This window comes from Laetiporus sulphureus, assembly GCF_001632365.1.
Source record: "Laetiporus sulphureus 93-53 unplaced genomic scaffold LAESUscaffold_8, whole genome shotgun sequence".
NCBI lineage: Eukaryota > Fungi > Basidiomycota > Agaricomycetes > Polyporales > Laetiporaceae > Laetiporus > Laetiporus sulphureus.
In genome coordinates, this window is record NW_024468517.1 from 715,921 (window position 1) to 738,111 (window position 22,191).

Below are 22,191 nucleotides of genomic sequence, written 5' to 3' on the forward strand. Positions count from 1 at the left end.
AGTGCCTAATGAGGAGTAAAGTCTTCAAGATTGTATGCCTTTGGTGTCACACTTCAGCACTTGCCGCCAGACAGGTGCGACACCATCTTCCTCGCAACCAACTTGCATGCCGTTGTCGCACAAGATGTAATACTCCCTATGGGGAGTTTGTATAACCGCCAGCGCAGAGTGGAGTGGCCGTCCATCAGAGGTCGTGAAGTGGACGCTCTCCACATGGTGGTGTCTATATGCGGAAGGAATTCCGAGATATCGAGCGGTTAGGTTAGTCTCATACTGCGAATGAAGAAGAAGTCTTACTCTGGAAGGTATAAGTTGACGGAAGGCACCTTCTTCGTGGTGCCAGACGATGTCCGAGCTGGCAGCCCAGCGAAATCCTGTGCCATCTCAGTGGCAGACATCCACTGTCCGCTCACGCTATAGGTGATCGGTCATAACACCTCCTTCCACAATTCTACAAGAGCAAGAAACGGCTCACCTATTCGCGACAACGCATGCCAGGACATAGCGCTCCGCCACGACACGTTTGGCTTCGCCCACCACACCTTCGTTTCCGACACGTCTCAGCCAGAGTCGGCTTATACCGCGGTCATACTCCTCGCGGTTCGCCCATTTTAGTAAATCGAGTAGTCTGCCGGAAGTCCCGTCATGTTGTGACACGAGTTGCTGCAGAATGTAAGAGGACCAATCCGCTCGGACAGGCATGCTGTTTTTCGCTTGTTCCCCGAGCCGAGCGGCGTCCTGAGAAGCGTTGTCTGTCGGCCGGCCGACGACCTCACAAGTGGCTTCGAGTACGTATAGCATCTCTATCAGAGGATGTTGCCCTTCAAGCGTATTTGATGCGACAGTGATGCTCCAGATCTCGCTTTTCAGTACCTCTTTTGCATCCATCACCTTGCTGTGAAGCCATGGCACAGTTTTCTGATCCCCAGAGCCATCCCCGACGGAAAGTGCGAACCACCAACGCGACATAACGAACCTGCAATGAAGAAAATCAACATATACACGTGTCAATGCGCATATTTGTTATGTGCCATACCGCAATGCAATAGTGAGCTGACGCTCGTTGTCTGGACTCGCCCAAAGACGATCCGCTATGGGGTTCGATAGGTCATTTCGCATTGCAAGTGTTGCAAGGAATGAGTTCTTGTATACTTCCTGTCGTTCGGTGGCCTCTCGTTGTCGTACTTGCAGATATGGCCACATATTGGTCATGGCCTGTGAGTACCGCTCAAAGGCATCTCTGTGTAAGCGTTCACCGCAATAGTTTTTCGCCAGCAGATGAGACGCAGAAAGGTATACTGCAACATGTTGGTTAATTTATACTCGTCGTCGCAGTCGTACTGGTGTCGCGAAAAATGGCTATAATTTACCTACCTGCGTAGCGGAACATGCGTGACACTAGAACACACTGTCTTCGTTCTTTGCCCGATATTCCGCTGAGAATAATCGCCCAGTTTTGCACACGTTTCCGCTGAGATAGCGAAGGAGGAAGGGTGATAGGAACAAGGGGAGGAGCGGGTGGTGCAGAAGGAAAGTCGAGGTGATGAAGCGCCAAGAGACCTTTGGCCTGCTTTGGCGAATGCCGTAGCTGAGAAGCTTCGGATACAGAATCAGTAACAAGAGTCGCGCACTTAGCTACGACAAGCTTCTTGAATCGCTTTCCAGTGGACAGAACAGATTGCGCAGGTATCGATCGCACTGGTGGAATAGGTGCGTTGATCGCAGAACAAAAGCTACCCAGAACAGGAGATCGAATGCTTCCAGAAGAGATGGCAGGAGATACAGTAGGGAGTGAGAGTGCATTTGGCCGACCATCGGGTAACATGGGTACCTTGAATCTGGAGTATGCTCCTGGGGAAGACAGACCTGCACTGTTCGTGGGTTTCGGTCCCGGGATCAAGCTCGTTGTTTTCTGCTTCTTCTTCACAGTTGGAGCAGAAGAAGCATCAGCCCGGCGTTTTTTTGGCATCATCTTTGGCAGTTCGTCGCCGCGGCCGCAAAATGGTAGCTCTTCGTGAGGCACCGAAATTGTTGTGGACGATATCATAACAGTTTCCGCCAGCACCCTTGTGTCGACCGGGGAACTAGAATCACCAGTTGATAGAGGAAAAGGCTGTGAAGTCTGTTGCTCTGCTAGAGGAGCTTGAACTAATCGCTCTGTGGTCAATAATTGCGATACAAGAACGTCTGTGGCAGTGGCGCCAGTTGCAGGAGCGTCCACAGAAGCAGTGAGTCCAGATGATAGCGACATAGCAATGGCGCCTTGTGAAGGAGAGATCGACGCACTGGAAGCCTTCCGTTTGAGCTTCTTGCCACGCGGTTTGGTCGATTTCACAGCATCAGTGGAGGCGTTTGTATGAGACAACCCAGGCTCCCGAGAACCAGCGCATGTAGGTTCCGTCCCGATCCGTGCGCTATATGCTTGTTCGGACCGAGCGGGATTGGATCCACCTTCTCGGGCCGTCTTGGTCGCTTCGACGGAGCTCGAGCTGTATCCACTAGCTGTCAGTTTCTGGATCAAAGCACCTTTGCCTAGCTTAGAATAGCCTGAGATCTTCTTCTCTTTGCATAAAGCTTTCAGTTGAGCTACGGTGAGCTTATTGAGATCGAGGGCTGCAGCCGACGTAGCCTCAGGAACATTCGTAGTCGCCATGACGAAACAGCTCGACGATGCGCGACGTTAAATTTGTGCACGCTATATGCGCGGAAGGAACAATCTCAAAAGGTGGGAAAGAGGCAGTGACTGGTGGGAGACGATGTGTCCGAGGCAAAACGCAGAGAGAGCGAAAGCTGTTAATACTAGAGCGCGTCTCAGAAAGACGCGTCGCGCGGAGCGTCACATGCACGTGATCGACTGTCACACATCCTACTTTAAAGCACTGGACAGTGGACAACGGTTCTCTGCAGATCGACTATCAATCTAAGAGTTGGTATATATATTGACTTATGTTACTCCAGTGGATTTGCAGAAGATAATCGGCCGTATGAAATGGAAATGTTGACGGTATGAATACCAATTCGAACCGGATAATTGTATCATACTAGTAGAAGGAGTGGCAACCTTGCTCAAGTCGAATAGGTAGCCGCATAATGAAGAATGCTGGATGGAAGTAAAGATCAGTAAATTCGCAATATGTACCTACCCGCTGAGATGACTCACTCTAAACAGCACTCCGGTTGGAGTCTAAGTGACCGAACGCCTCTTATACGACCCAAACGGACCAACTGTTCCCGGTGGTCCACCCAATTGTCGACGAGTTCGATGAGGATTCAAGGTCGACGGTGTCGGCGATGATCTGCCCTCCTCATTATTTTCCTCGACAGCAGTTTCAGCATGTCGAGGTGCCACTGGAACCGGTTCCACAGGCGCCGTCTCGGCAACCACCAAGTCATTCAGCAGCATCCGCAGTTCCTCGTTTTCTCTCTCTAGTCGCGCAAGCTCGCTCTCCCGATCCAGTGCCCACTCTGCCGCAACAAGCCTTCGCTGTAGCAGTTCTGGGTTATCATCCTCGTCGAGTTCTTGCAGCAGATCAGGCTCTTGTTCGGTTTGGTCCTCTGACGCTGTAGTTCCCGCATTCGAAGGAGACACAGCGTCAGGCGCCGTTGTAGGTTCCTGGCTCGGCTCAGACACAGGTGGGACGACTTGTGCTGTACCTCGAGACTCTTCAGCTCGTGTAATGTCTTCATACGCTTTGATATCTTCCCCAGCAAGTTTGCGCATAACGGCGCGTAGCAGTCGGCCAACCCGGGCGAGGCTCTGGGAGCGAGCGTTGCCTGCCGTAAGCGCGACGTCTAAAGTCTCGCTCTCGCGTTGGATAATGACGCTCTCATATTCTCGCATTACGGCCAGCTCACGCTGCTGGACTTCGTACTGCAGCACAGGTCAGATATTGCTCTAGAGAGCACTGTGACTTGAGATACTCACAGCATGCGTACGGAACGAGCTCATGACTGTCTCCAAAGTTTGTTCATATTCTCGGATGAGTGCGTTAAGCTGTCTGTTATCATTTTGCAGGGTCTGATTCTCCGCAGACATGGCGGTGTTCATGCGCTCCAGTTCGGCTTCGTACACATCTTAGAGCCGTATCAATAGTATTCTCATGCCATCTGTAATCAGATGACTCTTCTGTACCTTTGGGCTTTTCCAGATTGAAGCTTTGATTGTCACTTGTCAAAGGGAGCCCAGCAATGACATGTGAACCTACGTACCGTCTGAGAACGAACCCAGTTTGAGAGTGAATTGCTTGTGTCTAAGGACCGTTCAGGCACCAAGGAGAAGCCATGAGATGTCGATGACAGACTTTAGCTGCGCCTGCGACATTGTTCAGGGATAGAGAAACGCTGCGATTCTGGGTTAACTGGTCCGAGACTTCCAACAGTAGATTCCATATGCGCGCGATGTCTTGTTCTCCATTCGAGGAGTCCATGATTGCCATAACTCAAAAGCACTAGCAGTCAGAAGCAGAGGTTTGGGGAATCTCAGCTGCAACAAGGAGGCGGAACGAGTCAATTATTTCGCTTGACGCCACGCTATGCCCAACAACCTGCTACTAGCGGTGAGCGCCCATATGCACGTGACTCTGACATAGATCTGATAGGCGCGCAATATTTGATTAAGCGCCCTATCAGTACTCTGGTGACCTCCGGCTACTTCGACTTGATTTCGAATCTCTCGGTGGGCTTGCTCAGCGCTCTTCGCAGAGGTCATGACAACCGACGGCGCCAACCGTCTTAGCAACAATGTCACTTCTGCTGCTGCTTTTGATCGAGGAATTGACGATTCCTTCCAGCTGTACGATTTACGCGTTGAAGTAGTCTGCCCGCCTGGAAAGCGCATCATGTGCGGAGCAAAGGATGGAGACTACTTTATACTCGAGGGGGAAATGCTTAAGCTTCCACCTGGTCAAGGCATATCAATTTATTCACTTTGTGCCATCACATTGAATGTGTTGGCACGATCGAGCTTAATGCTCTCGATGGTCGTCTTGTTTCACATCTGCAGGATCGGTGCTCCCGCTTTTGGCGGCAAAGCAGCGTGTCACTTCGCCAAACGACTGGATATCGACGGATGCCGAAGTGGCCTGTCCTGACCCGAACTGTCCAAGCAGGCTGCGAATCATCAGAACCAGTATACGGACATACAAGCACGGAGATGTCACGATTGTCTCTCTTCGCGACAAAGAGAACGAATCAAAAAATTCGGCTTCATAGGTATTCGGTCTCGCACCTCGATCACGGTGGATGCAAGTGCTCTCTGAAGTTGTTGTCCATTGCTCATGCTCTATGCAAGCATCGATGTTCGTCTAATACCAGGGCGACGGTAGCCGACGGACCTCACTTTCTATATAGGCTCATGCTACGTACAGTGTATATATATATCTTCAATATTCATGTAGCCTATCGACACGAGTCATATAGCTGCCTTCAAGAGGGGGGTTATTGTTTCTGTTTTGTTTTTTTACTCTCAAGATATCATGTCAGACTGTTTATGTCGTTGTTGGATCCGAAAGAGGTGCGATCTATTAGTGCGAATTCATAGTCTCTTGCTCGGTCTCTTGCTCGGATCTCTTGCTCGGAGAGCAAGATTTGGTTCACTGGTGCCTGTCGCCAAGAAGTTGCAGGGGTGGAAAAAAATTATTTAACATAGCATTCTCTTTCCAAATAGGTGCTGTATATGTAAGCAGATTAGTCAATCTTGTCTCGTCAGCAGCCAGCTGTTCGACATCACGCGTTTGCGCGTGTCACAACCGCAAAGCTACTACCGCTGCGCCGTATCTGACACTCTCATTCACCACGATATTCAGCTGCTATACCCTCCAGCATGCTCGCTGCACCAACTTCCGGATGATGAAGTTGACTTGGCCTCGCCGGGCGATGACCCCGGGAAATCAGCTGCAGCTGATGCATAGGCTGGATTGGGGCCACACAACCGCCGGATTCAAGGCTGTACAGGCACTCAAGACGACTGCGAACACGACGGTCAGTCCAGTGAACCAACTCATCATTAACGACGGCATTCCTGTCAGGCGTGGGTTCTATGAGGTAAATAGAAATTCTCGTCAACCTCTCTGATCGGCAGCCCACTAACCATAATTTATAGCTAAAGGAATCAGCAAACAATGATGTCAACAATGAGAGTGACGCGCAAGGCTCGAGCTCAGATGATACGCGGCATAGATTTCTTCTTTTTAATGATACAGAATTAGCACTTTTGAACAGAAGAAGATGCACCGTACGCCTTACGCAACTGGCCGGACGCATATCTGCATGTGGTCACAAGGACTATCTGCAGCAGATCGTCAACTATGATGGGATCCCGATTCCTGCGTACTCCTCTCGAGGAAAAACGATCCCACCGCGGGAGTACGAGGCTCGTCTGTGCGGCGCATTGGTCTCCATCAAGGCCGCCATCACGCATCAAGTTTTAGGAAGGAACAACTTGAAGACCGGCAATTTCTTCACGTACATAGGTGAAATGTGAGTTATTTGGAATGCTCACCCACAGCTGACCTCACCATCCAAAGTACAAGTTCAAGGTGTGAACTCAGGCAGGAAAAGGCACGTTGCGCTTCACATCTAACTGGCTTGTACGTAAATTTTCGACAGCTGAACCTAATTCTTATCTCACTCACACCCGCTCACAGACGTCTAAATGCCATCGTCATTCGTTGTATGAGCCCTTACTCATTTGATACAGAGCGATGCTTCTCTCAGGCTGGTGGTGGTGCATATGTAAACAAACATTGATATGTATATACTGTAGAGACGAATTAAATGTGATTCGCGGCTCAGCTTGCGCGTTGCTCCGAGCAAGGGGTCCGCCGCGCACGCGCGGCACTTCTCGAGTAGCTATAGCATTGCATTCAAGGTCATTAGAGACGCGCGCTTATGTGCCAACAGTCGATGGTTATGGCCGAAGACGCTGAGGTCAGTCGAGCCTTAATCCATACCCAAAGACTTGTATCTCGTTCTTTTTCCCCTTCGGAGCAACTTAGTTCGAGCATTTTGAGTTCCTATGTACGTAGACTGATTCAATGTCTCAGTGCATACAACCAGCCTCAACCGTGAACCACAGGCAGGTCTTGTCCCAGGACATGAGCAGCGCCGATACCGGCGCTGCGATCACGACCGCGGGTTATACAGCTCAACGAATGCCAATTGAGGCAGAGAGCATCAATGATGCCGAACGCATCATCGACAAGTCGCATCTCAAGCCAACCGCGCCTATCGCGATTCTTCCTCTAGAGATCATTGTTGAGATATTCACCCATTGCGCCAGGCTTTACTGCGGTTCGTTATCAGGGCCATACAAATGGATCGTGATCACGCATGTCTGCGCCCAATGGCGCGCTATTGCGTTGGCATGCCCTAAACTCTGGTGTAACATTTTTGTGGCAAGGAGGCAGGATTGGCTCGTCGAGCTGCTCCGGCGGTCGAAGCAGATGCCGTTGACCGTAACCGCTGACTTTGCATCCCGGGCCTGGAAAGAAGTTGGACGGAAGCAAATCACATTTGAGATGGTGGCCAAAGAGATGGCACGCATCAAGAGCCTGAACATACATGCTTCACGACCGATCGCACGTAGCCTGCTGAAGACGCTGAATGGGCCGATGCCTCTTCTCCAGACACTGGTAATCTGCGGTCCAGAGTGGCTCCTCGACCGATCGCGCGTTCAAATACCCACAGGCACGTCACTGCCAATTTTACTTCATTCTGGCCACAGCACTGGCTTGCAACGGCTCGACATCCGGTTCTACCCTATCCGTTGGAAATCCCTCGTCTCTCTGTCGTTGAAGCACCTAACGGTCAGGAGCATCGGAGAGGCCGCCCAAACAAGCCTCAGCGATGTTCTCAAAGCAGCTGAGAGTATGCCTTTGCTCGAGACGTTGGACCTTGAGGACGTCATAGTTCCAGATTCAGCGACATTCACTGCTCCGAACAGAACCGCAGTTCTGCCGCTCTTGCGGAGCCTCCGCCTAGTCGCAGATTTCCGCGACTGTACTTACATCCTCTACAAGCTCTCGTTTCCTAACCTGAATGCTCTCACTCTTTGCTCCTTGTTCCCCTCTTTAGAGGCTCTGCGCGATCTTGCGACATGCCTAATCGCTCGCCTACCATTCACGGCTGAATTGTCTGAATTCAGCATACACGGCAGTGGTTTCGATGCGGCCTCACCTGGCAGATCCCTTGATTCTTCTCATGGCATGGGCGGAGTCACCCAAAACATTGAGGTCAAGAGAATTCAGATCACATCCAGAACGGAAATGTTCACCGCGCGAAGTTTCACAGATCTCTGCGAGGTCTTCCCGGTGAAACAAGTGACCACTCTAAATGTGGACGATGCCGTGTATAACGGATCGAACGATTGGCTCCGTGTCCTCCCTCTCATGAAGAAAGTCAAACATATGCGAGTATCGGGCACCTTAGGAGCGGAAACTATGCTTCACATGCTCATGCCTCGCCCTCGTACGAATCCGACAGTACGAAAGCCAAAATGCTGCTTCCGCAGACTGCGTACCTTGTCGCTTGGTGGCGTCCTGCTCAGAGAGTCTATCTATAAGGAGGGAATCTCGGATGACCTTGTGGAGCTCCTGCGAGACTGCTTAATGCAGCGGTATGAAAGTGGTGCGAAGATCAGTGATGTGCACTTGATACGGTGTATCAATGTTAGGCAAGCCGAAGTCGATCTCCTCCGCGAGATTGCAGTGTCTGTTTTCTGGGATGGCATAGTGATCGTGCATGGTGGTGAGGAGGATGACTCGGAAGATGACAGTGATCTTTGACGATGACGGCGGACACGGTTGTCTGAACGGTCAGTCATGCTCTCCTTTATCCATAGGCTCTTCAGAGAATCTATTCGCAGTTGGTGAGTCTCGATGATGCCATGCAATTGTACTTTTAGTAAAGTATCGCTCCGTGGGACGGAACTCGTGAAATTATGTATAGTTAGGCGATGCATGTTTTAGTGGCTGTTGTGTATGTATACCATACAACTCTGTGACCATCCTCCACTAGTACCAGGTAAAGCGTGACGACGTTGTCAACTGCCACACTGGCAACGGGTATGTGTCATTATACGTCTACATTGTTCAGAAACTGCACACATGTATCAATCCCGTTGGCAGAGACAGGCCGCCAAGAGAAAGTTGTGTGTACGGTCTGTATGAAAAGGGCTAATCTGATAATTCTGACATCTTCCTCATCGCTTAGTCAAGTAATAGTCGTCCCTTGTCACGTAACAAATCACCGACTGTTAAATTTAAAACAGTCTTGTTTTTCCTGAGCTTCACTTTTGCGCTGAGAGAGGAGGCCGGGCCCTTCCGTTGTCTCCTCGGTTCCTCTTCCCGACCCTGATGTCGAGTCGCTGCGGCATGTGCCCTCCGTGCTAGTACCTCATCAAACTTGTCCCTCTGGCCTTTCTCGAGGCTGTCATAGCGTCGTTGCTGAAGATTGAAATAGAGCTCGAGAACCTCTTCCTCGTTCACGTCTTGACCAGATCCGGAGCGACCATCGCCAGGATCAAGAGAGGTGAGTGACTTCTCCCGTGATGTCGCCAGGAACTGCCCACGCCAACCGCGCGGGGCAGCTCGATATCTCGCTTCTCGTGATGAACTTGATGTAGATGGTTCCGTAACTGCGTATAGGTCGTCGTCGTCTTGCGGATCCACGTGCATGCCCGCAAGATCTCGTTGTATATCGGATAGCTCCTCTGACATGCGACCTCGCGGAGTAGAGGGCCGATAGTCACTGGAGAATCCCTGTCTCGATACTTTGCTGTCAACCAAGTAATCGGCAGGAGGGGGGCCGGCGAGTTTTCCCGCTGCGCGCAGGTTGGCGATGATGGCGCGGAAGTCAGGCATGGTTTCTTTGCCTTTGCCTTTATCCACATATCGCATGGGAATCTCGGGCTGAGGAGTGGGTGTATGCGCTTGGTTGGGAGTGGAGGAGCTGGCATTCGTTGATGAAGGAGACGTTGAGCGGACAGATGTCCAGAGAGAGCGTGATTGTGCGTGGCTCGACGAGCGCGAGTCGGTGTCAGACTGAGAAATTGTGGATAACGTGTGCGAAGATACAGCTGACGGAGACGAGAGCAGCCGGGTGGCAATGTTCTCCAAAAACGATCTCGAGCTTTGAAGATGCTGGTTGCATGGCATCAGTGAGGCTTAACCTTCATCGTTACAGCCCCTCACCTGGTTCATTCTCTGATTTCTGGTATCCAAGTCGGACAGCACAGGATGGGACCCTCCCTCATATCTTTCGCGTTCAATCGGCGGTGCCGCTTGTTCCGGGTATCCTGTCATGGCAATGGTGTCTGGCTGGAGTTGATTTGAGGTTACTTCCGACACAGTTTCCATTACATTAGAGTTCGATGCGTCACGGAGTGGTTGAACAGTGGAACTGGACTCCCTTCCTGTATTGCTTATGGCGAGGCTGGCATCGTTGGCAACGGACACCATCTGCGCTTTCTTAGAGCAGCGACGGCATACCCAGGAGCTCAGCCCCTCTGCAGGGCGACCGTCTACATCAGCCTCGAACCGCGCGATCAATTCCGCCTCAGAAAGTGGAGGAATATGACATCCTGCGGGATGTCCAGTACGTCAGAGCTACTTTTAATACTAGGACAGGACTGACGACTGCGTACGATGATGCCAGAACCGCTGGCAGCTGCGGCACTGTATCAGAAACTCCTGCGGGGAATGGGTTGATTTGTTACACCTATTGCACGGTGAACGCGTAGAAGTGCTTGCACTCATTGGTTTCGCGGTCGTATGCCTGATTAATATTAGGACACCGTATCAAGGCTAATTTTATTATCAGAGCTACAACTCAGACTTACACGCGATACGCACGATGGCCACACCGAATGCACGGCTGGAGTTGGTGAGATCTCCATGTGTGATGGCCTTGATCGAGCCTAGGATACGGGCCCTGCCGAGCTGATGCCGGACGGGCGTCTATTGTCTCTCGCAGAGTTTCCTCCATTGCAAAACGCGCAGACTGCATATAGGGCTCTTGGAATGCTCCCGCACGTCTGTTTGCATATTTGGCTGGCTCGAAGGTGCAATTCATGCATTATTTCTGACCTGGATTATTGCTGATGGGTGTTGATGACGTAATGCATGCCGAAATAGCAGGTGATAGTGATCGTTGGCGTGTGCCATGTAGCTGAAGAGCGCCAACATTTCCCCTCCATTTCATCGTCTCTCCACCTCTTTGTTCCATGGCGGGAACTGCCCGTCCGCCACCAACGGCGAAGAACTTTGTCGACGTCGTCCACGACGTGCTCGAGCAGCAGCGTGCGGCACTGCACCGAGAGTCTCCCCAGGGCGAGCCTCCTCTGTCTCCGCCCATCCTGAAGTCGAATGAAGTCACACATCCAACCGCTCACTTCGCCGACGATGTGCCGCAGACGGAATCGCCTCCTTCAGAGCTAGACGAGCCACCATCACCGCTTAATGCACGCCCCAGTCACCAGCACCATGCTCCTCGTAGATCCTCCATATCTGGTTTCCGCCTGCCACCACCTGATACGCCGTCTGGACGCACGGGGCCACCCAGGTCTATATCACGCAGCTACTCCATCTCTGCCTCCAGCGTACAAGAGCCGTGGCACCATCAAAAACACGGCTCAGACCCAAATGCACGCATCGACGAGTCACAAGACGAGGGTCCTGACCATAATCCAGATTTCCACCCGAATACACCGTTCCGAGGCATCCTCGAGTATGAAAACCCGCAGCAGCGCGAGCGCGAGAGACAGATGGCTGCGAAGATGGCCAAGAGACGGGAAAGCTTAGCACACGAAGGCTGGAGTGCCGTCGTTAGGCGACAAGACGAAGCGTCGCAACCAAGCATAGCAGGGGAGAATCGCGATGCTCAAACTGATGTTGGTGGTCAAAGCCCTCAGATGAGTGAAATACAGAGGCAGCCTCGGTATTCCCGATCTATGCCCCATATTCAGCAGACGGAGAGCACGTCCAAGCCGAACGTCGCACCGAAGTGGAACAGACTCCGTTCCCTTCTTCCTCATATTAAGCACGCGCAACCGCAGCCATCCGCAGTCGCACCGCAGTCGGTGAACATCACCGATGAACTCATCGCTGGTGGGTTGTCGGCGCTCGTGTTACGTCTTTGGTTTGAACGCGATGAGCGCGATCACCGTAGGGTTCCCATCCTCTTCCACCGTCTACGAGTCCGTGTTAGTGACAGTTTGCATCCCCTACATGGACACAAGGCCGTCTTTCGCATTGAATGTGAATATGCTAACGGTGCTGTGCGCTGGGTCGTCTATCGTCAGCTTCGCGAATTTCTATCGTTGCACACGCATTACGCCCTGTCTAACGTCTTCCGGAACGTCGAGACGCTTCCAGAGTTTCCAAAGACAAGTATGTTTTATTCTTGTAAGCTGTGCATGCACACTAGAATCACGGTATCATCTAGGTCTGCCGTACTTCAAGTTTCTGAAAGAATTGGGTAGAGATGTCGGCAGAGCTGATTTTGCGCGTCTACAGCGTGAAGCGCTCGAGAACTATCTCATTGGCTTAATTCGCGCAGTTGTAAGTATTCTCACTCCTGCTCAACCTTAGCACCACAGTTGAAAGCGATCGTAGATGTGGCATCCAGATGCCAATCGTTTGGCAGGGTTTCTGGAAATCAGCGCTCTCATGATATCTCTTGCTCATTCGGGAGGTGCACAGTACAAGGCTGGACTGCTGAGGCTCGACGCAGTCGGCACCAAGGGTAGCTTCGGCAGGAAGGCAACGTCGTGGCGCGAGCGAAAATCGCAGAAGTGGTGCTCTGTTAGAGAGAGTTACCTAGTCGTTCATGAGGAGATGGGAGAGGTACTCATGAGGTTGAATCGTTTAATTATGCAGTCATGCTGATATTGCTCGTAGCTGACTGTTTGGGATGTCTTCTTGGTTGATTCTGACTTCAAGATTGAGCGTCCGATACGTTACTATCGCCAAGGCTTGAACATGCTGTTAGAGGGCCACGACGAGCACGACGGAGAGGCCACGCCGCATGCGCACGACAACGGCATGACTGTGTCTCAATGTCACCTCGCCGGGTCCATCAAGAGCCATCTCTCGAAAGCGTTGCACAGAAGGCGGCAGTCTGACAGCAGAGGATCCCAGTCCGCGAACGGCCATGGGAACAGCGCGGACATCCATCGCGTGAGCTCGGCCCTTTCTGAAGCTTCGTCAGCTCCCTCAACGTCGTCGACGACTTCGCGGCCGCTGACGCCTATGCTTGACCCGTCGACAAACACCAATCCCTTGCTGGTTGGCCATGACGAGCCGCATCATGATGACGCGGAACAGAGCGAGAAGAAAAGGTCAAAAAAGGTTTCAAAACATACGTTCTACATTGAGAACACACAGATGCGATTGAAACTCTTTGCCAAAAACGAAGTAAGCATGGGTCTCTGCTGATCGCAAAAAGGGCGACGCGCTGATGTAATACCCTCGACCAGCGCCAAATGCTGCAATGGCTCGCAGCCCTTGAGAGAGTTGCTCGGGACTGTCACTATACGGGCAAGAACCGATTCGACAGCTTTGCTCCGATTCGGTTGAATGTCGCTGCGCAGTGGCTTGTAGATGGGGTGAGGCTGACTTCTGTTTGTTACCTGTCCCATCATGACTAACAATGGATTCTCAGCGGGACTATTTCTGGAACCTTTCCCGTGCGATCTTGCTAGCTACGGAATCTATCTACATTCACGGCTGGTGGCTATCACCCGGTAAGTGCTGTGTTAACCACAGGTTTGCACCGCACCGCATCTAACCTTACCAGAATTGCAAATGCGACGACCGAATATGCTTAAGTACCGTCTTGATAATCTCCTTGAGCGCAAGGCAAAGGAGGGTGTAAAAATCTACATTATTTTATAGTAAGATGCTTTACTCTATTACTGTTGACCTGTTGCTGACGAAGAACAGTCTTGAAGTGTCTAGTCGAACTACACCCACAGATAGCAAGTATGTAGGCCAGCTGCGACGGTTCAATGACTAGTCTCATGATCTGCTAGCTATGCGAAGCAGAGGCTTACTGCGCTGCATCCTAATATTATGGTGCAACGGTCGCCATCACACTTCCAAACGGGTACCTTCTACTGGGCGCATGTGAGCAATACGATATTTGCATTGTCATTGTGGGCGTACTCATCCCGGGCTATAGCACGAGAAGGTCTGCGTTATCGACCAGACCATCGCTTTTATGGGTGGCTTGGATTTATGCTTCGGACGGTACGAGCACATCTACTAACACATCTACTAATTGTACAATGTGGTCCTCTGAACTGCTTCCAGATGGGATACCCCTCAGCATGTTCTCGTTGACGATCCTGGGCCTGACTCTTCAGAGCATATCTGGACCGGTTAGTTCTGCCGAAGTGTTTGAACTATAGACTGACAACATAGGTAGGCAAGGACTACAGCAATCCCCGTATAGGAGATTTCCATTCTCTGCATAAACCTGATGAAGACATGTATGACCGCTCAAGGATACCCAGAATGCCTTGGTATGAATACGCCCATTGAGAGAGTTACTTCACTCACACTTTATTAGGCATGATGTGGCGATGCAGGTTGTCGGCCAACCGGCCCGTGACCTTGCGCGGCATTTTGTACAAAGGTGTGCTTGCTAGCCGTCATGAGCGATATCAGCTCAGACATATGCTGTTCAGATGGAATTACTTACTGAGAATCAAGGTCAGTCTGGCGCACCAACATGCGTTCGTATGCCAATATACATTTGGATGTAGAATCATACTCAGGTTATGCCGTTCTTATTACCACCTCCCGAGTTCAAGCCAGGGGAGCTATCACAAATGGGTCTGACGGGCACCTGCGAGTTGCAAATTACCCGCTCAGCTGGACCGTGGTCTCTGGGTACACCGGATCGAATTGAGTGCTCCATTCAGAATGCTTACCTCAAAGGTGAAAGCGGTACGATTGTGATGTATGCATCGGCTAACACGCAGAGAAGCCATACAAATGTCGGAACACTTCGTGTACATCGAGAACCAATTCTTCATCACATCGTGAGTGCACCGAGTACCGGCAACTATACAGAGTCTGATAAATACTAGAACCGTGGTGAATGAGGTGAAGATTGAGAACAAGATCGGGGATGCATTAGTAGACCGCATAATCCTTGCCCACCGCGAGAAGACTCCATGGAAATGTTGTGTTGTCATTCCATCAATCCCTGGATTCACTTACCCGGTCGATCATAGTGATGCGAGCGCTGTGAGTAGGAATGCATATCATGCTCTCTTTTGTTATCTGATAATGTGCTGCAGATCCGCATTATCATGGAGTGCCAGAATCGCACGATATGCCGTGGTCCAAACTCGATTTTTGGTCGGCTCAGGAAGGAAGGAATCGACGTGTGTTTGTCTTCATGTACCTTTTGGACCAAAGCTGAGAGTAGCTCTGCAGCCGGATGATTACATCGCGTTCTTCTCGTTGCGTAACTGGGGCAAGCTGCGCGGGAATGTCTTGACCACTGAGCAGGTGCGCAAGGATGCTACTATCTTGGCATGTACGGATTGAACAGTTTTATGCAGGTCTACATCCACGGCAAAGTCTGTATCGTCGACGATCGCCTGGCTATCATAGGTAGCGCGAACATCAACGAGCGGTCTCAACGAGGCGATCGTGACTCCGAAATAGCAGCCGTCATTCGCGATACTGACATGATCGACTGGTAGGTCTGTCTATCATGTTACAGGGCTCCCTCTCATCAGTAGTCAAGTACCATGGCTGGTGCGCCATTCAAGGTTGGCCGTTTCGCGCATACCCTACGCGTCCGCCTCATGAGGGAGCACGTCGGTGTTGACGTTGATGCCATGTATGAAGACGATTTGATGGCATCGGAGCCGGTGAAGCCGATGGAATCGCAGACTCAATGGGATCCGGGGAATGAAGAGGAGCACGGTAATGAGAACGGCGTAACCTATGTGATTAAGGGTCAGAGACGGACTGCTGTGAGCAACTTCTTCCACGATTTTCTTAATGAGACGGAACAAGGTGAGTGCCCATTTCTACGGCCAGTATTGTCAGCATATACTGAGAAAGAGGCGATCAGCAATTCAAGGGACGAGTGACGTTGGGGGCAAGACCATTACTAATTTTTTCCGCAAAACTGGGATCACGAGCAAAGAAGTTGACATGACTGCAGGAGAGAAGAGGCCCACAGAGGAGCGTCAGATGTACATGCGCGAGGGCGAGAAGCAGCCCGGTTTCTCAAGCTCTGTGATTCCGACACTGGAGGAGAAATACATTGCAAAGCATCCTTCGCGTTTAGAACAAGCTATCGGTGCCCCAGTTGAACAAGAACACAACGAAAATGGATCTGTTGCGCAAGTGCTTAAGGCTCGCACGAAAGACGACGAGCTGTCTGGTGCCCCCGCTAATGCTGTTCCGGATGTAAGCCGCGACGAGGAACCTCCACGGGCCAAGAGTGTGAAAATCGACACTGACGAGGAAGAAGACCAGGTTCAAGGGGCCCGTGCGACATTACGGAGACAGATGGCCCCCAAACCTGGCTGGAAACAATGGGTATTACCTACGCCGACTCCTGAAGTGGATCCCCACGGGTTCGAGGACCCTGTGTGCGACGAGTTTTGGAAGAATGTGTGGGTAGCATGTGCAGTCCATAATGTAGGCCACGATCTTCCATATCATCCATTGAATCAGCACTGAAACGTCTGTCAGACTGAGATCTACAGAAAGGTCTTCCATGCCATCCCCGACGACGTTGTCAACACTTGGAAACAGTACAAGGAATTTGTTCTTCATCACGAACGGCTGAACCAACCGGTAAGCTTATTTCTTTGCTGTGGCTGTGGCTCATGCTGACGTTCCGCTAGATCAAAGATTCCTCCTCTCATGAGCCCCTAGCTCGAGTACCATCCGAAACTGCCGACCAGGACGCTCCTGGTCAACCGCCTACTGCCGGTAACACCGTGCATCCAGCAGACTATGCGTACGACTCCGTCGTTGGGGAGAGAGGAACCGAGCCGACGGACTCAGGGTATTCGACGACCCCAGACCCATATACTCCGCCCCAGACGGGTACGGAGAAGGACACGACTCGCGGACGCAGAGGAACGCGCGGCGTTGAGCCGTTTGATGAGTCCGATCGCCAGGAGATGGAACGTCTGCTCGAGGAAGTACGCGGCCACCTAGGTGTGCAAGGTTACCTTACATGTGGCTTGCGTATCTCACAGTTGCTTTCGATTCAGTTCTCTATCCTACTCGATTCTTGGAGGGAGAGGATGCAGCCAACAATTTCTTGTTCAATGCTGATCGGTAAGTCGTCCTAAGTCTTCCTGACACCGAGATACGTTGTTTGATGAACTTTTGCAGACTAATGCCTCTACCAATATACGACTGATCCTTCTTTCTCCTTCTCCTTGTCTCATTCTCACTCCCACGCACGGACTATGGACATGGACTGCATAGTTATCGCATAGCGTTCCTCACATTCGTTTTCTATTATGCTTAGGGCGTCATGTACTATATCATCGACATTCATAGCACCAATAGTAATGCTTTCTCGCTCTGCAGCCATGATCTACTAAGACTACTTCGCTGTTTTGCATTGAGTCGTCTGTAAACACTTCACTGTCACGGTTTCTCAGAAAATTTGACTGTAACAGCCGGGCGCTTCGGACACTCAAGTTGGACGATCAACACGCTAAATGCGCACTGTTTCTGGGCGACCTGCTCTTTACCGCAACACCCTCATCCGCATTAGAAATTCTCTATTGGGCGAAGCTGTGAACTTTTATGCCCACGGTATCGGCAGATATCACTCGTATGGACGCTGCTAGTGGGAAAACAAACCTCTCGACCGATGTCAATGGTCGACCCGTCCCTCAGCACCTGAACAGTGCCGGGTGCCGTATCGGTTATTCGGAGGGAAAAGGGAGGGGTGTATTTGGTCAGTCTATTCTTTCTGTATCACTGCAGACATCGATTTTCTTGAACTCGGGCCGATCGCAGCATCCCGCCCAATTGACGCGTATACGGTGGTTGAGATCAGCCCGGTGCTGCTGTTCTCCTCCGAAGAGTATGAAGCACATGGGAAGTATACCGTGCTCGATCAATATACTTTCAGGTGGCGAGATGGGCGGATGGCATTGGCGTTGGGACTTGGTGCGTCTCTTTTTACGCTTCACCCTTCTGAGGCCATGACATCTCGAAATAACGCATTTATCAATCGTGCTAAACCTATGCATCCAATCAGGATCACTCTTTAACCACTCCCAAAGTCCCAATGTTTCCTACATAATCGACACCAAGACAGAGTCCATTCGGTACACGACGATGCGGCGCATTGAGACAGGCGAAGAACTGTGCATATTCTACGGTCACAAGCTCTGGTTTGACGTGATGAATGATGGGGCTGGTTCTGGTGACGTTGAAGAGGAGGAGGTAGATGATGGGTGGGGAGGGCTGGCAGGGCTGAATGCCAACGAAAGAAGAAGTGAGATTGAGGACGGTAGCTGGGCGAAGAGTGATGCGCAGAGTGTAGATGGGAGGGAGGAGACCTTCGAGTCACTCTTAGAGAGACAAATACGCGAATTTCAAGGAGGAGGTCCGGACGAGGTCGTTCCTGAGGAGCAACTGCCGTTCACGCGTGTAAAACTGACGGACGATGAGGAGGAAGAGGAGCTCAGCGCCGTTCATACCGGTAGGTCGACGCTCGATGCACGCCCCGCAATTTACGTACGCTTCTGACATTGCGCTTTTCAGAGCGCGCTTGGGTGGTGGATATCCCTGACGCTCGGCATATAACCACGATGTTAAAGTACGTCCTATTGTCATACAACCCACATTTTCACGCTCAGTCCCTGCTGCAGATGGCTGAAAGCTTCCGGCCTTGACACACCCTCTCTCTCGCACCTAAAGCGGATCCGCAAAGTCAATGCCATCTCTACCCTGATGCTGACCTATACATCTCTCTCCCCTTCTTGCCCCGCGCTTCCGGCCGATCTCCCGCTTTCTGCACCCTACATTCTTCCGGTGCCTAGCTTCGCCGCCATCACGTCTACCTCCCTCTCGCTTAAAAACACCTTCTGGCCGACTATGTTCGCGCCTCGGCGTAAGCTCGCTCCGGAGCTGTGGACGCGTGGGCGGGCACGATGGGCATGTGAGAGGATGCTCAAGGTCGTAAAGGAGGCAGAGGAGGCAGGAAGGCGGGACGAGCTTCCTGTAGCGGCGTATGTACCGGCACCGTATGACGAGGAGACGAGGGAGGCAAGTCGGATGAGGAGGGAATTTGTGGAGTACGATAGGAGGAGGTCCGCATGCCATCCATTAAGGCATGCCGTGATGAATGTCGTACGTGCGGTGGCGGACTATCGCGCGTCGTCGTCGTCTGACGCCCCTTCACCGAGTCCCGATACAGAGCCGGTTCCAAGCCCATCTATGGACTTGCTTTCCGCAGACTCTTCATCTACAATGCTTCCCTCGCCTCAATCGCGCAACGGTTCACACTATCTGCTCACGTCGCTCACTCTCTTCGCATCGCACGAGCCATGTGTTATGTGCAGCATGGCGCTGCTGCACTCTCGCGTGCGCGAGGTGTTCTATGCGCGGCGAATGCCGTTGACCGGCGGATGCGGTGGTTTAGCATGTGTACCCGCGCTGGAGGGTGTAAACCATCGGTTCGGCGTGAATGTGTGGAAGGGTATCGTAATGGAAGAGGAACAGGTGGGGGAGGGGTTGGACGCGTAATCCCCTCACCGCCGCTGAAGGTGAGATCCCGACACAGAAAACGAACAGGACACAAGTTAATTAGTAGATTATAGATTATAATGCATATTTTAGTAGACATGAATGGCGATGGCGGTGAGGATGAGTTCGGTGATGATGAGGGGGATGAGCTCGGACTAGGGTCTGGCAAGAAGATGTTTGAAGTTGAGCTGGATCGCGCAAAGAAGGTACGGATCATTCGATCCTATGTCCTAACAACTCAACGTGGGGTATAGATCCTTCTTCTACTTCGCTTCTCAACTCTCCTACACAAGCGCGTCCAGCTTGATATCCTCTCCAACAGTGCCATAACCACATCTTCTAATTATCTTGCATCCCTTGATGCCCTCCCCGCTCGCTCGCATGCCCTCTTTGTGGCTTTTGACGACGTTATCGCATCATTGTATGCACGACAAACCCGCCTTGTATCGCTTCTGCAATCTCGCCCCTAGCTGAATCCGTCCGAGACTTGCATGCAACACTGCTCGGCGGAGAGCTTCTTCCACCACGACGTACGAATGACCAAGATGCGGATGCGCTAACACGGGACATAGCGTCTATGACAGTCGGTGCGGGAGGTGAGTCGAGATTGGCGAGGCAGGATAGGGATATGCGCGAGTAGTTCGATACACATCTCAAACAGATCGCAAATGCTGTATAGGCAATGCACTAGCCCTTGAGGTCACGATTGCAAAATGATGATGCACGCCCTTCTACGTCTACCGCACATGTGGATGGGTCAATGCACTGAGACTGCTGGAGCTTTTCACTCACAAATAACGCCTGAATCCGATCCAACATAAAGTAGGAGACAACTTATAGATTGACCAGAGTCCGCCTCAACGCATACGCACATTATCCGCTTTCTCCTTAAAGTATGCACCAAGTACGTTTGGATAGACCGAGATGGATTTACGACTGCGCAGCTTTTCCTCGAAACACAAGATCTTGTCGTGCGCGGATTGTAAATCGAAGGCATGTTTCTGCGCGTACGGCTGTCAGCAAGACACAGTTAGAAGATTATGAAGAAAAATCACTGACAGCCTCTTCAGCTCGTTTGGAACGAGCTTCCTCGCGCATCTTATTCAGCTCTCTTCTCCGCGCTTCTTCCTTTTCCTTGCGGTTCAAGCCTGAATTAGGCGTGGACCCCCCCGGCTATTGCAAAGGCATCAGCACGCACTCAGACTCATCTCCGTTAACTATCACTGATGGCACGCACCTTTGTGAATAGCTGTGCATAAACACTGGCATCTCGGAGGTCGAAGTCGGCATTGCCGAGGGTAGCGGCTAGCTTGCTCGCAGCACCACCGGCCAGCCCAAGAGGATTAGGATTCGCGGGCTTGGTGGTGACATCGGACTCCTTGCTTTCCACCGACGGTGGAAGCTTTGAATATGCTGGCGTCGTAGGGACAGCACTGGGCTTGTTCTTCTTGATCGTAGGCAGCTTCCGCTTCTTAAACATCGGCAGCGTTGCTTCCTCCACCTTCGGAGGAGACTTATCGCGCTTTTCCACCGCCGGCGCAGATGAAGACGGTGTTATGACAGGGGACGTAACCTCTACGGCCTCTTCCTTGGGTAGGGATCGTTTGGCGCCAATAGGAGGGCCCGAAGACTTTTCTCTGGATGTGCCACGAAGAGCCGAGGGAGGGAGCTTGCGCTCATCCCGGATATGGACGTCTTTGCCTTCTTCCTTGCGCTTCGCCCGTGATCCCTTGGCGGCTTGACCAACTTTGCTGCCCTTACTTTTCGTCGTAACAGCGGCCTTCTTCAGCGAGGGCGGCGCAGGCTCCGGAGTGAAATCATCATCATCGGGGTCCACCGCGAGCAGACCCAGCGGATCATCCTGCTCCTCATCTTCGTCGTCCGTCCATACCACCGTGCGCTTCACCTTTCTACTCGACTTGCTGGAGGACGAAGTGGCCGGTCGCACTGCCTTGACTTTGGCAGGCGGCTGTGGTGTTCGTTTCGGCGGCTTCACTGGAGGAGGGGGCGAGGAAGAGGGAGAAGTGGAAGGGGATATGACTGCATGAGGAGAAGGCGGCCCCTTCTCGCAGTCGTCGATGTCGACGTCGACGTCTTCGTCGCCCTCCACATCGATCTCTGACTCTCCCTCGTCCGAATTGACCGTAGCTTCTGCGCTTGCCTGGCTATTCTCCACCGTCTTTGGCCTCTTCCACCTCGGTGGCACAGAGTAGTCTTCAATGTCATCTTCCGAACGTCGTTCGTCGTCCGACTCTACACGACGTTTAGAAGGCTTGGACGACCCCGAGCGGTCGACGACCTATTTACGCAGAGTCAACACCGAGGGGCACACGACAAAGCTGAACAATTACCTGAGACGAATCCACCGAGCTTGGTTTGGGTATCTTGATGCGAAATGACATTGTTGGCATAGGATCTGCGCAACAGCACTGTTGCAGTG

At 51.8% G+C, this 22,191-nt stretch overlaps 10 protein-coding genes across 10 annotated transcripts; 6 read left to right on the top strand and 4 right to left on the bottom strand.

Annotated features, from left to right (window-relative positions):
• Positions 1-24: 24 nt before the first annotated feature.
• LAESUDRAFT_647113 (uncharacterized protein) lies at positions 25-2,653 on the bottom strand (the record flags this gene model as incomplete). Its single annotated transcript, XM_040904033.1, has 6 exons — positions 25-223; positions 298-414; positions 476-976; positions 1,037-1,298; positions 1,375-1,972; positions 2,336-2,653. The coding sequence occupies 6 exons, from the start codon at positions 2,651-2,653 to the stop codon at positions 25-27; spliced, it is 1,995 nt and encodes a 664-aa protein (XP_040767067.1).
• A 231-nt stretch (positions 2,654-2,884) lies between these two features.
• Positions 2,885-4,509, bottom strand: LAESUDRAFT_748484 (uncharacterized protein). The gene is made up of 6 exons (XM_040911517.1): positions 4,302-4,509; positions 4,210-4,250; positions 4,133-4,155; positions 3,926-4,074; positions 3,161-3,871; positions 2,885-3,100 (listed from the first exon to the last, which is right to left on the bottom strand). The coding sequence occupies exons 1-5, from the start codon at positions 4,434-4,436 to the stop codon at positions 3,185-3,187; spliced, it is 1,035 nt and encodes a 344-aa protein (XP_040767068.1). The 5' UTR covers positions 4,437-4,509; the 3' UTR covers positions 2,885-3,100; positions 3,161-3,184.
• A 197-nt stretch (positions 4,510-4,706) lies between these two features.
• On the top strand, positions 4,707-5,211 carry LAESUDRAFT_742134 (uncharacterized protein; the record flags this gene model as incomplete). Its single annotated transcript, XM_040911174.1, has 3 exons — positions 4,707-4,728; positions 4,771-4,946; positions 5,032-5,211. 3 exons carry the CDS (start codon positions 4,707-4,709, stop codon positions 5,209-5,211), a joined length of 378 nt encoding a protein of 125 aa, XP_040767069.1.
• A 523-nt stretch (positions 5,212-5,734) lies between these two features.
• LAESUDRAFT_548505 (uncharacterized protein) lies at positions 5,735-6,543 on the top strand. The gene is made up of 3 exons (XM_040902890.1): positions 5,735-6,042; positions 6,101-6,232; positions 6,296-6,543. The coding sequence occupies exons 1-3, from the start codon at positions 5,845-5,847 to the stop codon at positions 6,479-6,481; spliced, it is 516 nt and encodes a 171-aa protein (XP_040767070.1). The 5' UTR covers positions 5,735-5,844; the 3' UTR covers positions 6,482-6,543.
• Positions 6,544-6,951: 408 nt separating this feature from the next.
• Positions 6,952-8,999, top strand: LAESUDRAFT_810937 (uncharacterized protein). Its single transcript, XM_040914270.1, has 2 exons — positions 6,952-7,017; positions 7,076-8,999. Coding segments are annotated over exons 1-2 (1,710 nt in total). The 5' UTR covers positions 6,952-7,015; the 3' UTR covers positions 8,784-8,999.
• A 75-nt stretch (positions 9,000-9,074) lies between these two features.
• On the bottom strand, positions 9,075-10,520 carry LAESUDRAFT_748486 (uncharacterized protein). The gene is made up of 2 exons (XM_040911518.1): positions 10,191-10,520; positions 9,075-10,139 (listed from the first exon to the last, which is right to left on the bottom strand). Exons 1-2 carry the CDS (start codon positions 10,455-10,457, stop codon positions 9,207-9,209), a joined length of 1,200 nt encoding a protein of 399 aa, XP_040767072.1. The 5' UTR covers positions 10,458-10,520; the 3' UTR covers positions 9,075-9,206.
• Positions 10,521-11,947: 1,427 nt separating this feature from the next.
• LAESUDRAFT_647313 (phospholipase D) lies at positions 11,948-17,403 on the top strand (the record flags this gene model as incomplete). Its single annotated transcript, XM_040904046.1, has 26 exons — positions 11,948-12,386; positions 12,442-12,557; positions 12,612-12,842; positions 12,897-13,412; positions 13,475-13,603; positions 13,660-13,741; positions 13,795-13,891; positions 13,941-13,979; positions 14,030-14,123; positions 14,179-14,246; positions 14,310-14,377; positions 14,425-14,521; positions 14,569-14,634; positions 14,687-14,711; positions 14,765-14,939; positions 14,989-15,043; positions 15,092-15,251; positions 15,305-15,391; positions 15,444-15,518; positions 15,572-15,711; positions 15,760-16,034; positions 16,093-16,667; positions 16,722-16,826; positions 16,877-17,195; positions 17,252-17,318; positions 17,376-17,403. 26 exons carry the CDS (start codon positions 11,948-11,950, stop codon positions 17,401-17,403), a joined length of 4,128 nt encoding a protein of 1,375 aa, XP_040767073.1.
• Positions 17,404-17,667: 264 nt separating this feature from the next.
• On the top strand, positions 17,668-19,883 carry LAESUDRAFT_675229 (uncharacterized protein). The gene is made up of 5 exons (XM_040905584.1): positions 17,668-17,952; positions 18,015-18,167; positions 18,259-18,705; positions 18,768-18,822; positions 18,875-19,883. Exons 1-5 carry the CDS (start codon positions 17,799-17,801, stop codon positions 19,749-19,751), a joined length of 1,686 nt encoding a protein of 561 aa, XP_040767074.1. The 5' UTR covers positions 17,668-17,798; the 3' UTR covers positions 19,752-19,883.
• Positions 19,850-20,221, top strand: LAESUDRAFT_756962 (uncharacterized protein; the record flags this gene model as incomplete). The annotated part of the gene is made up of 2 exons (XM_040912233.1): positions 19,850-19,957; positions 20,006-20,221. 2 exons carry the CDS (start codon positions 19,850-19,852, stop codon positions 20,219-20,221), a joined length of 324 nt encoding a protein of 107 aa, XP_040767075.1.
• A 193-nt stretch (positions 20,222-20,414) lies between these two features.
• Positions 20,415-22,189, bottom strand: LAESUDRAFT_810942 (uncharacterized protein). The gene is made up of 4 exons (XM_040914271.1): positions 22,103-22,189; positions 20,989-22,050; positions 20,811-20,924; positions 20,415-20,752 (listed from the first exon to the last, which is right to left on the bottom strand). Exons 1-4 carry the CDS (start codon positions 22,160-22,162, stop codon positions 20,609-20,611), a joined length of 1,380 nt encoding a protein of 459 aa, XP_040767076.1. The 5' UTR covers positions 22,163-22,189; the 3' UTR covers positions 20,415-20,608.
• Between the last annotated feature and the right edge of the window lie 2 nt (positions 22,190-22,191).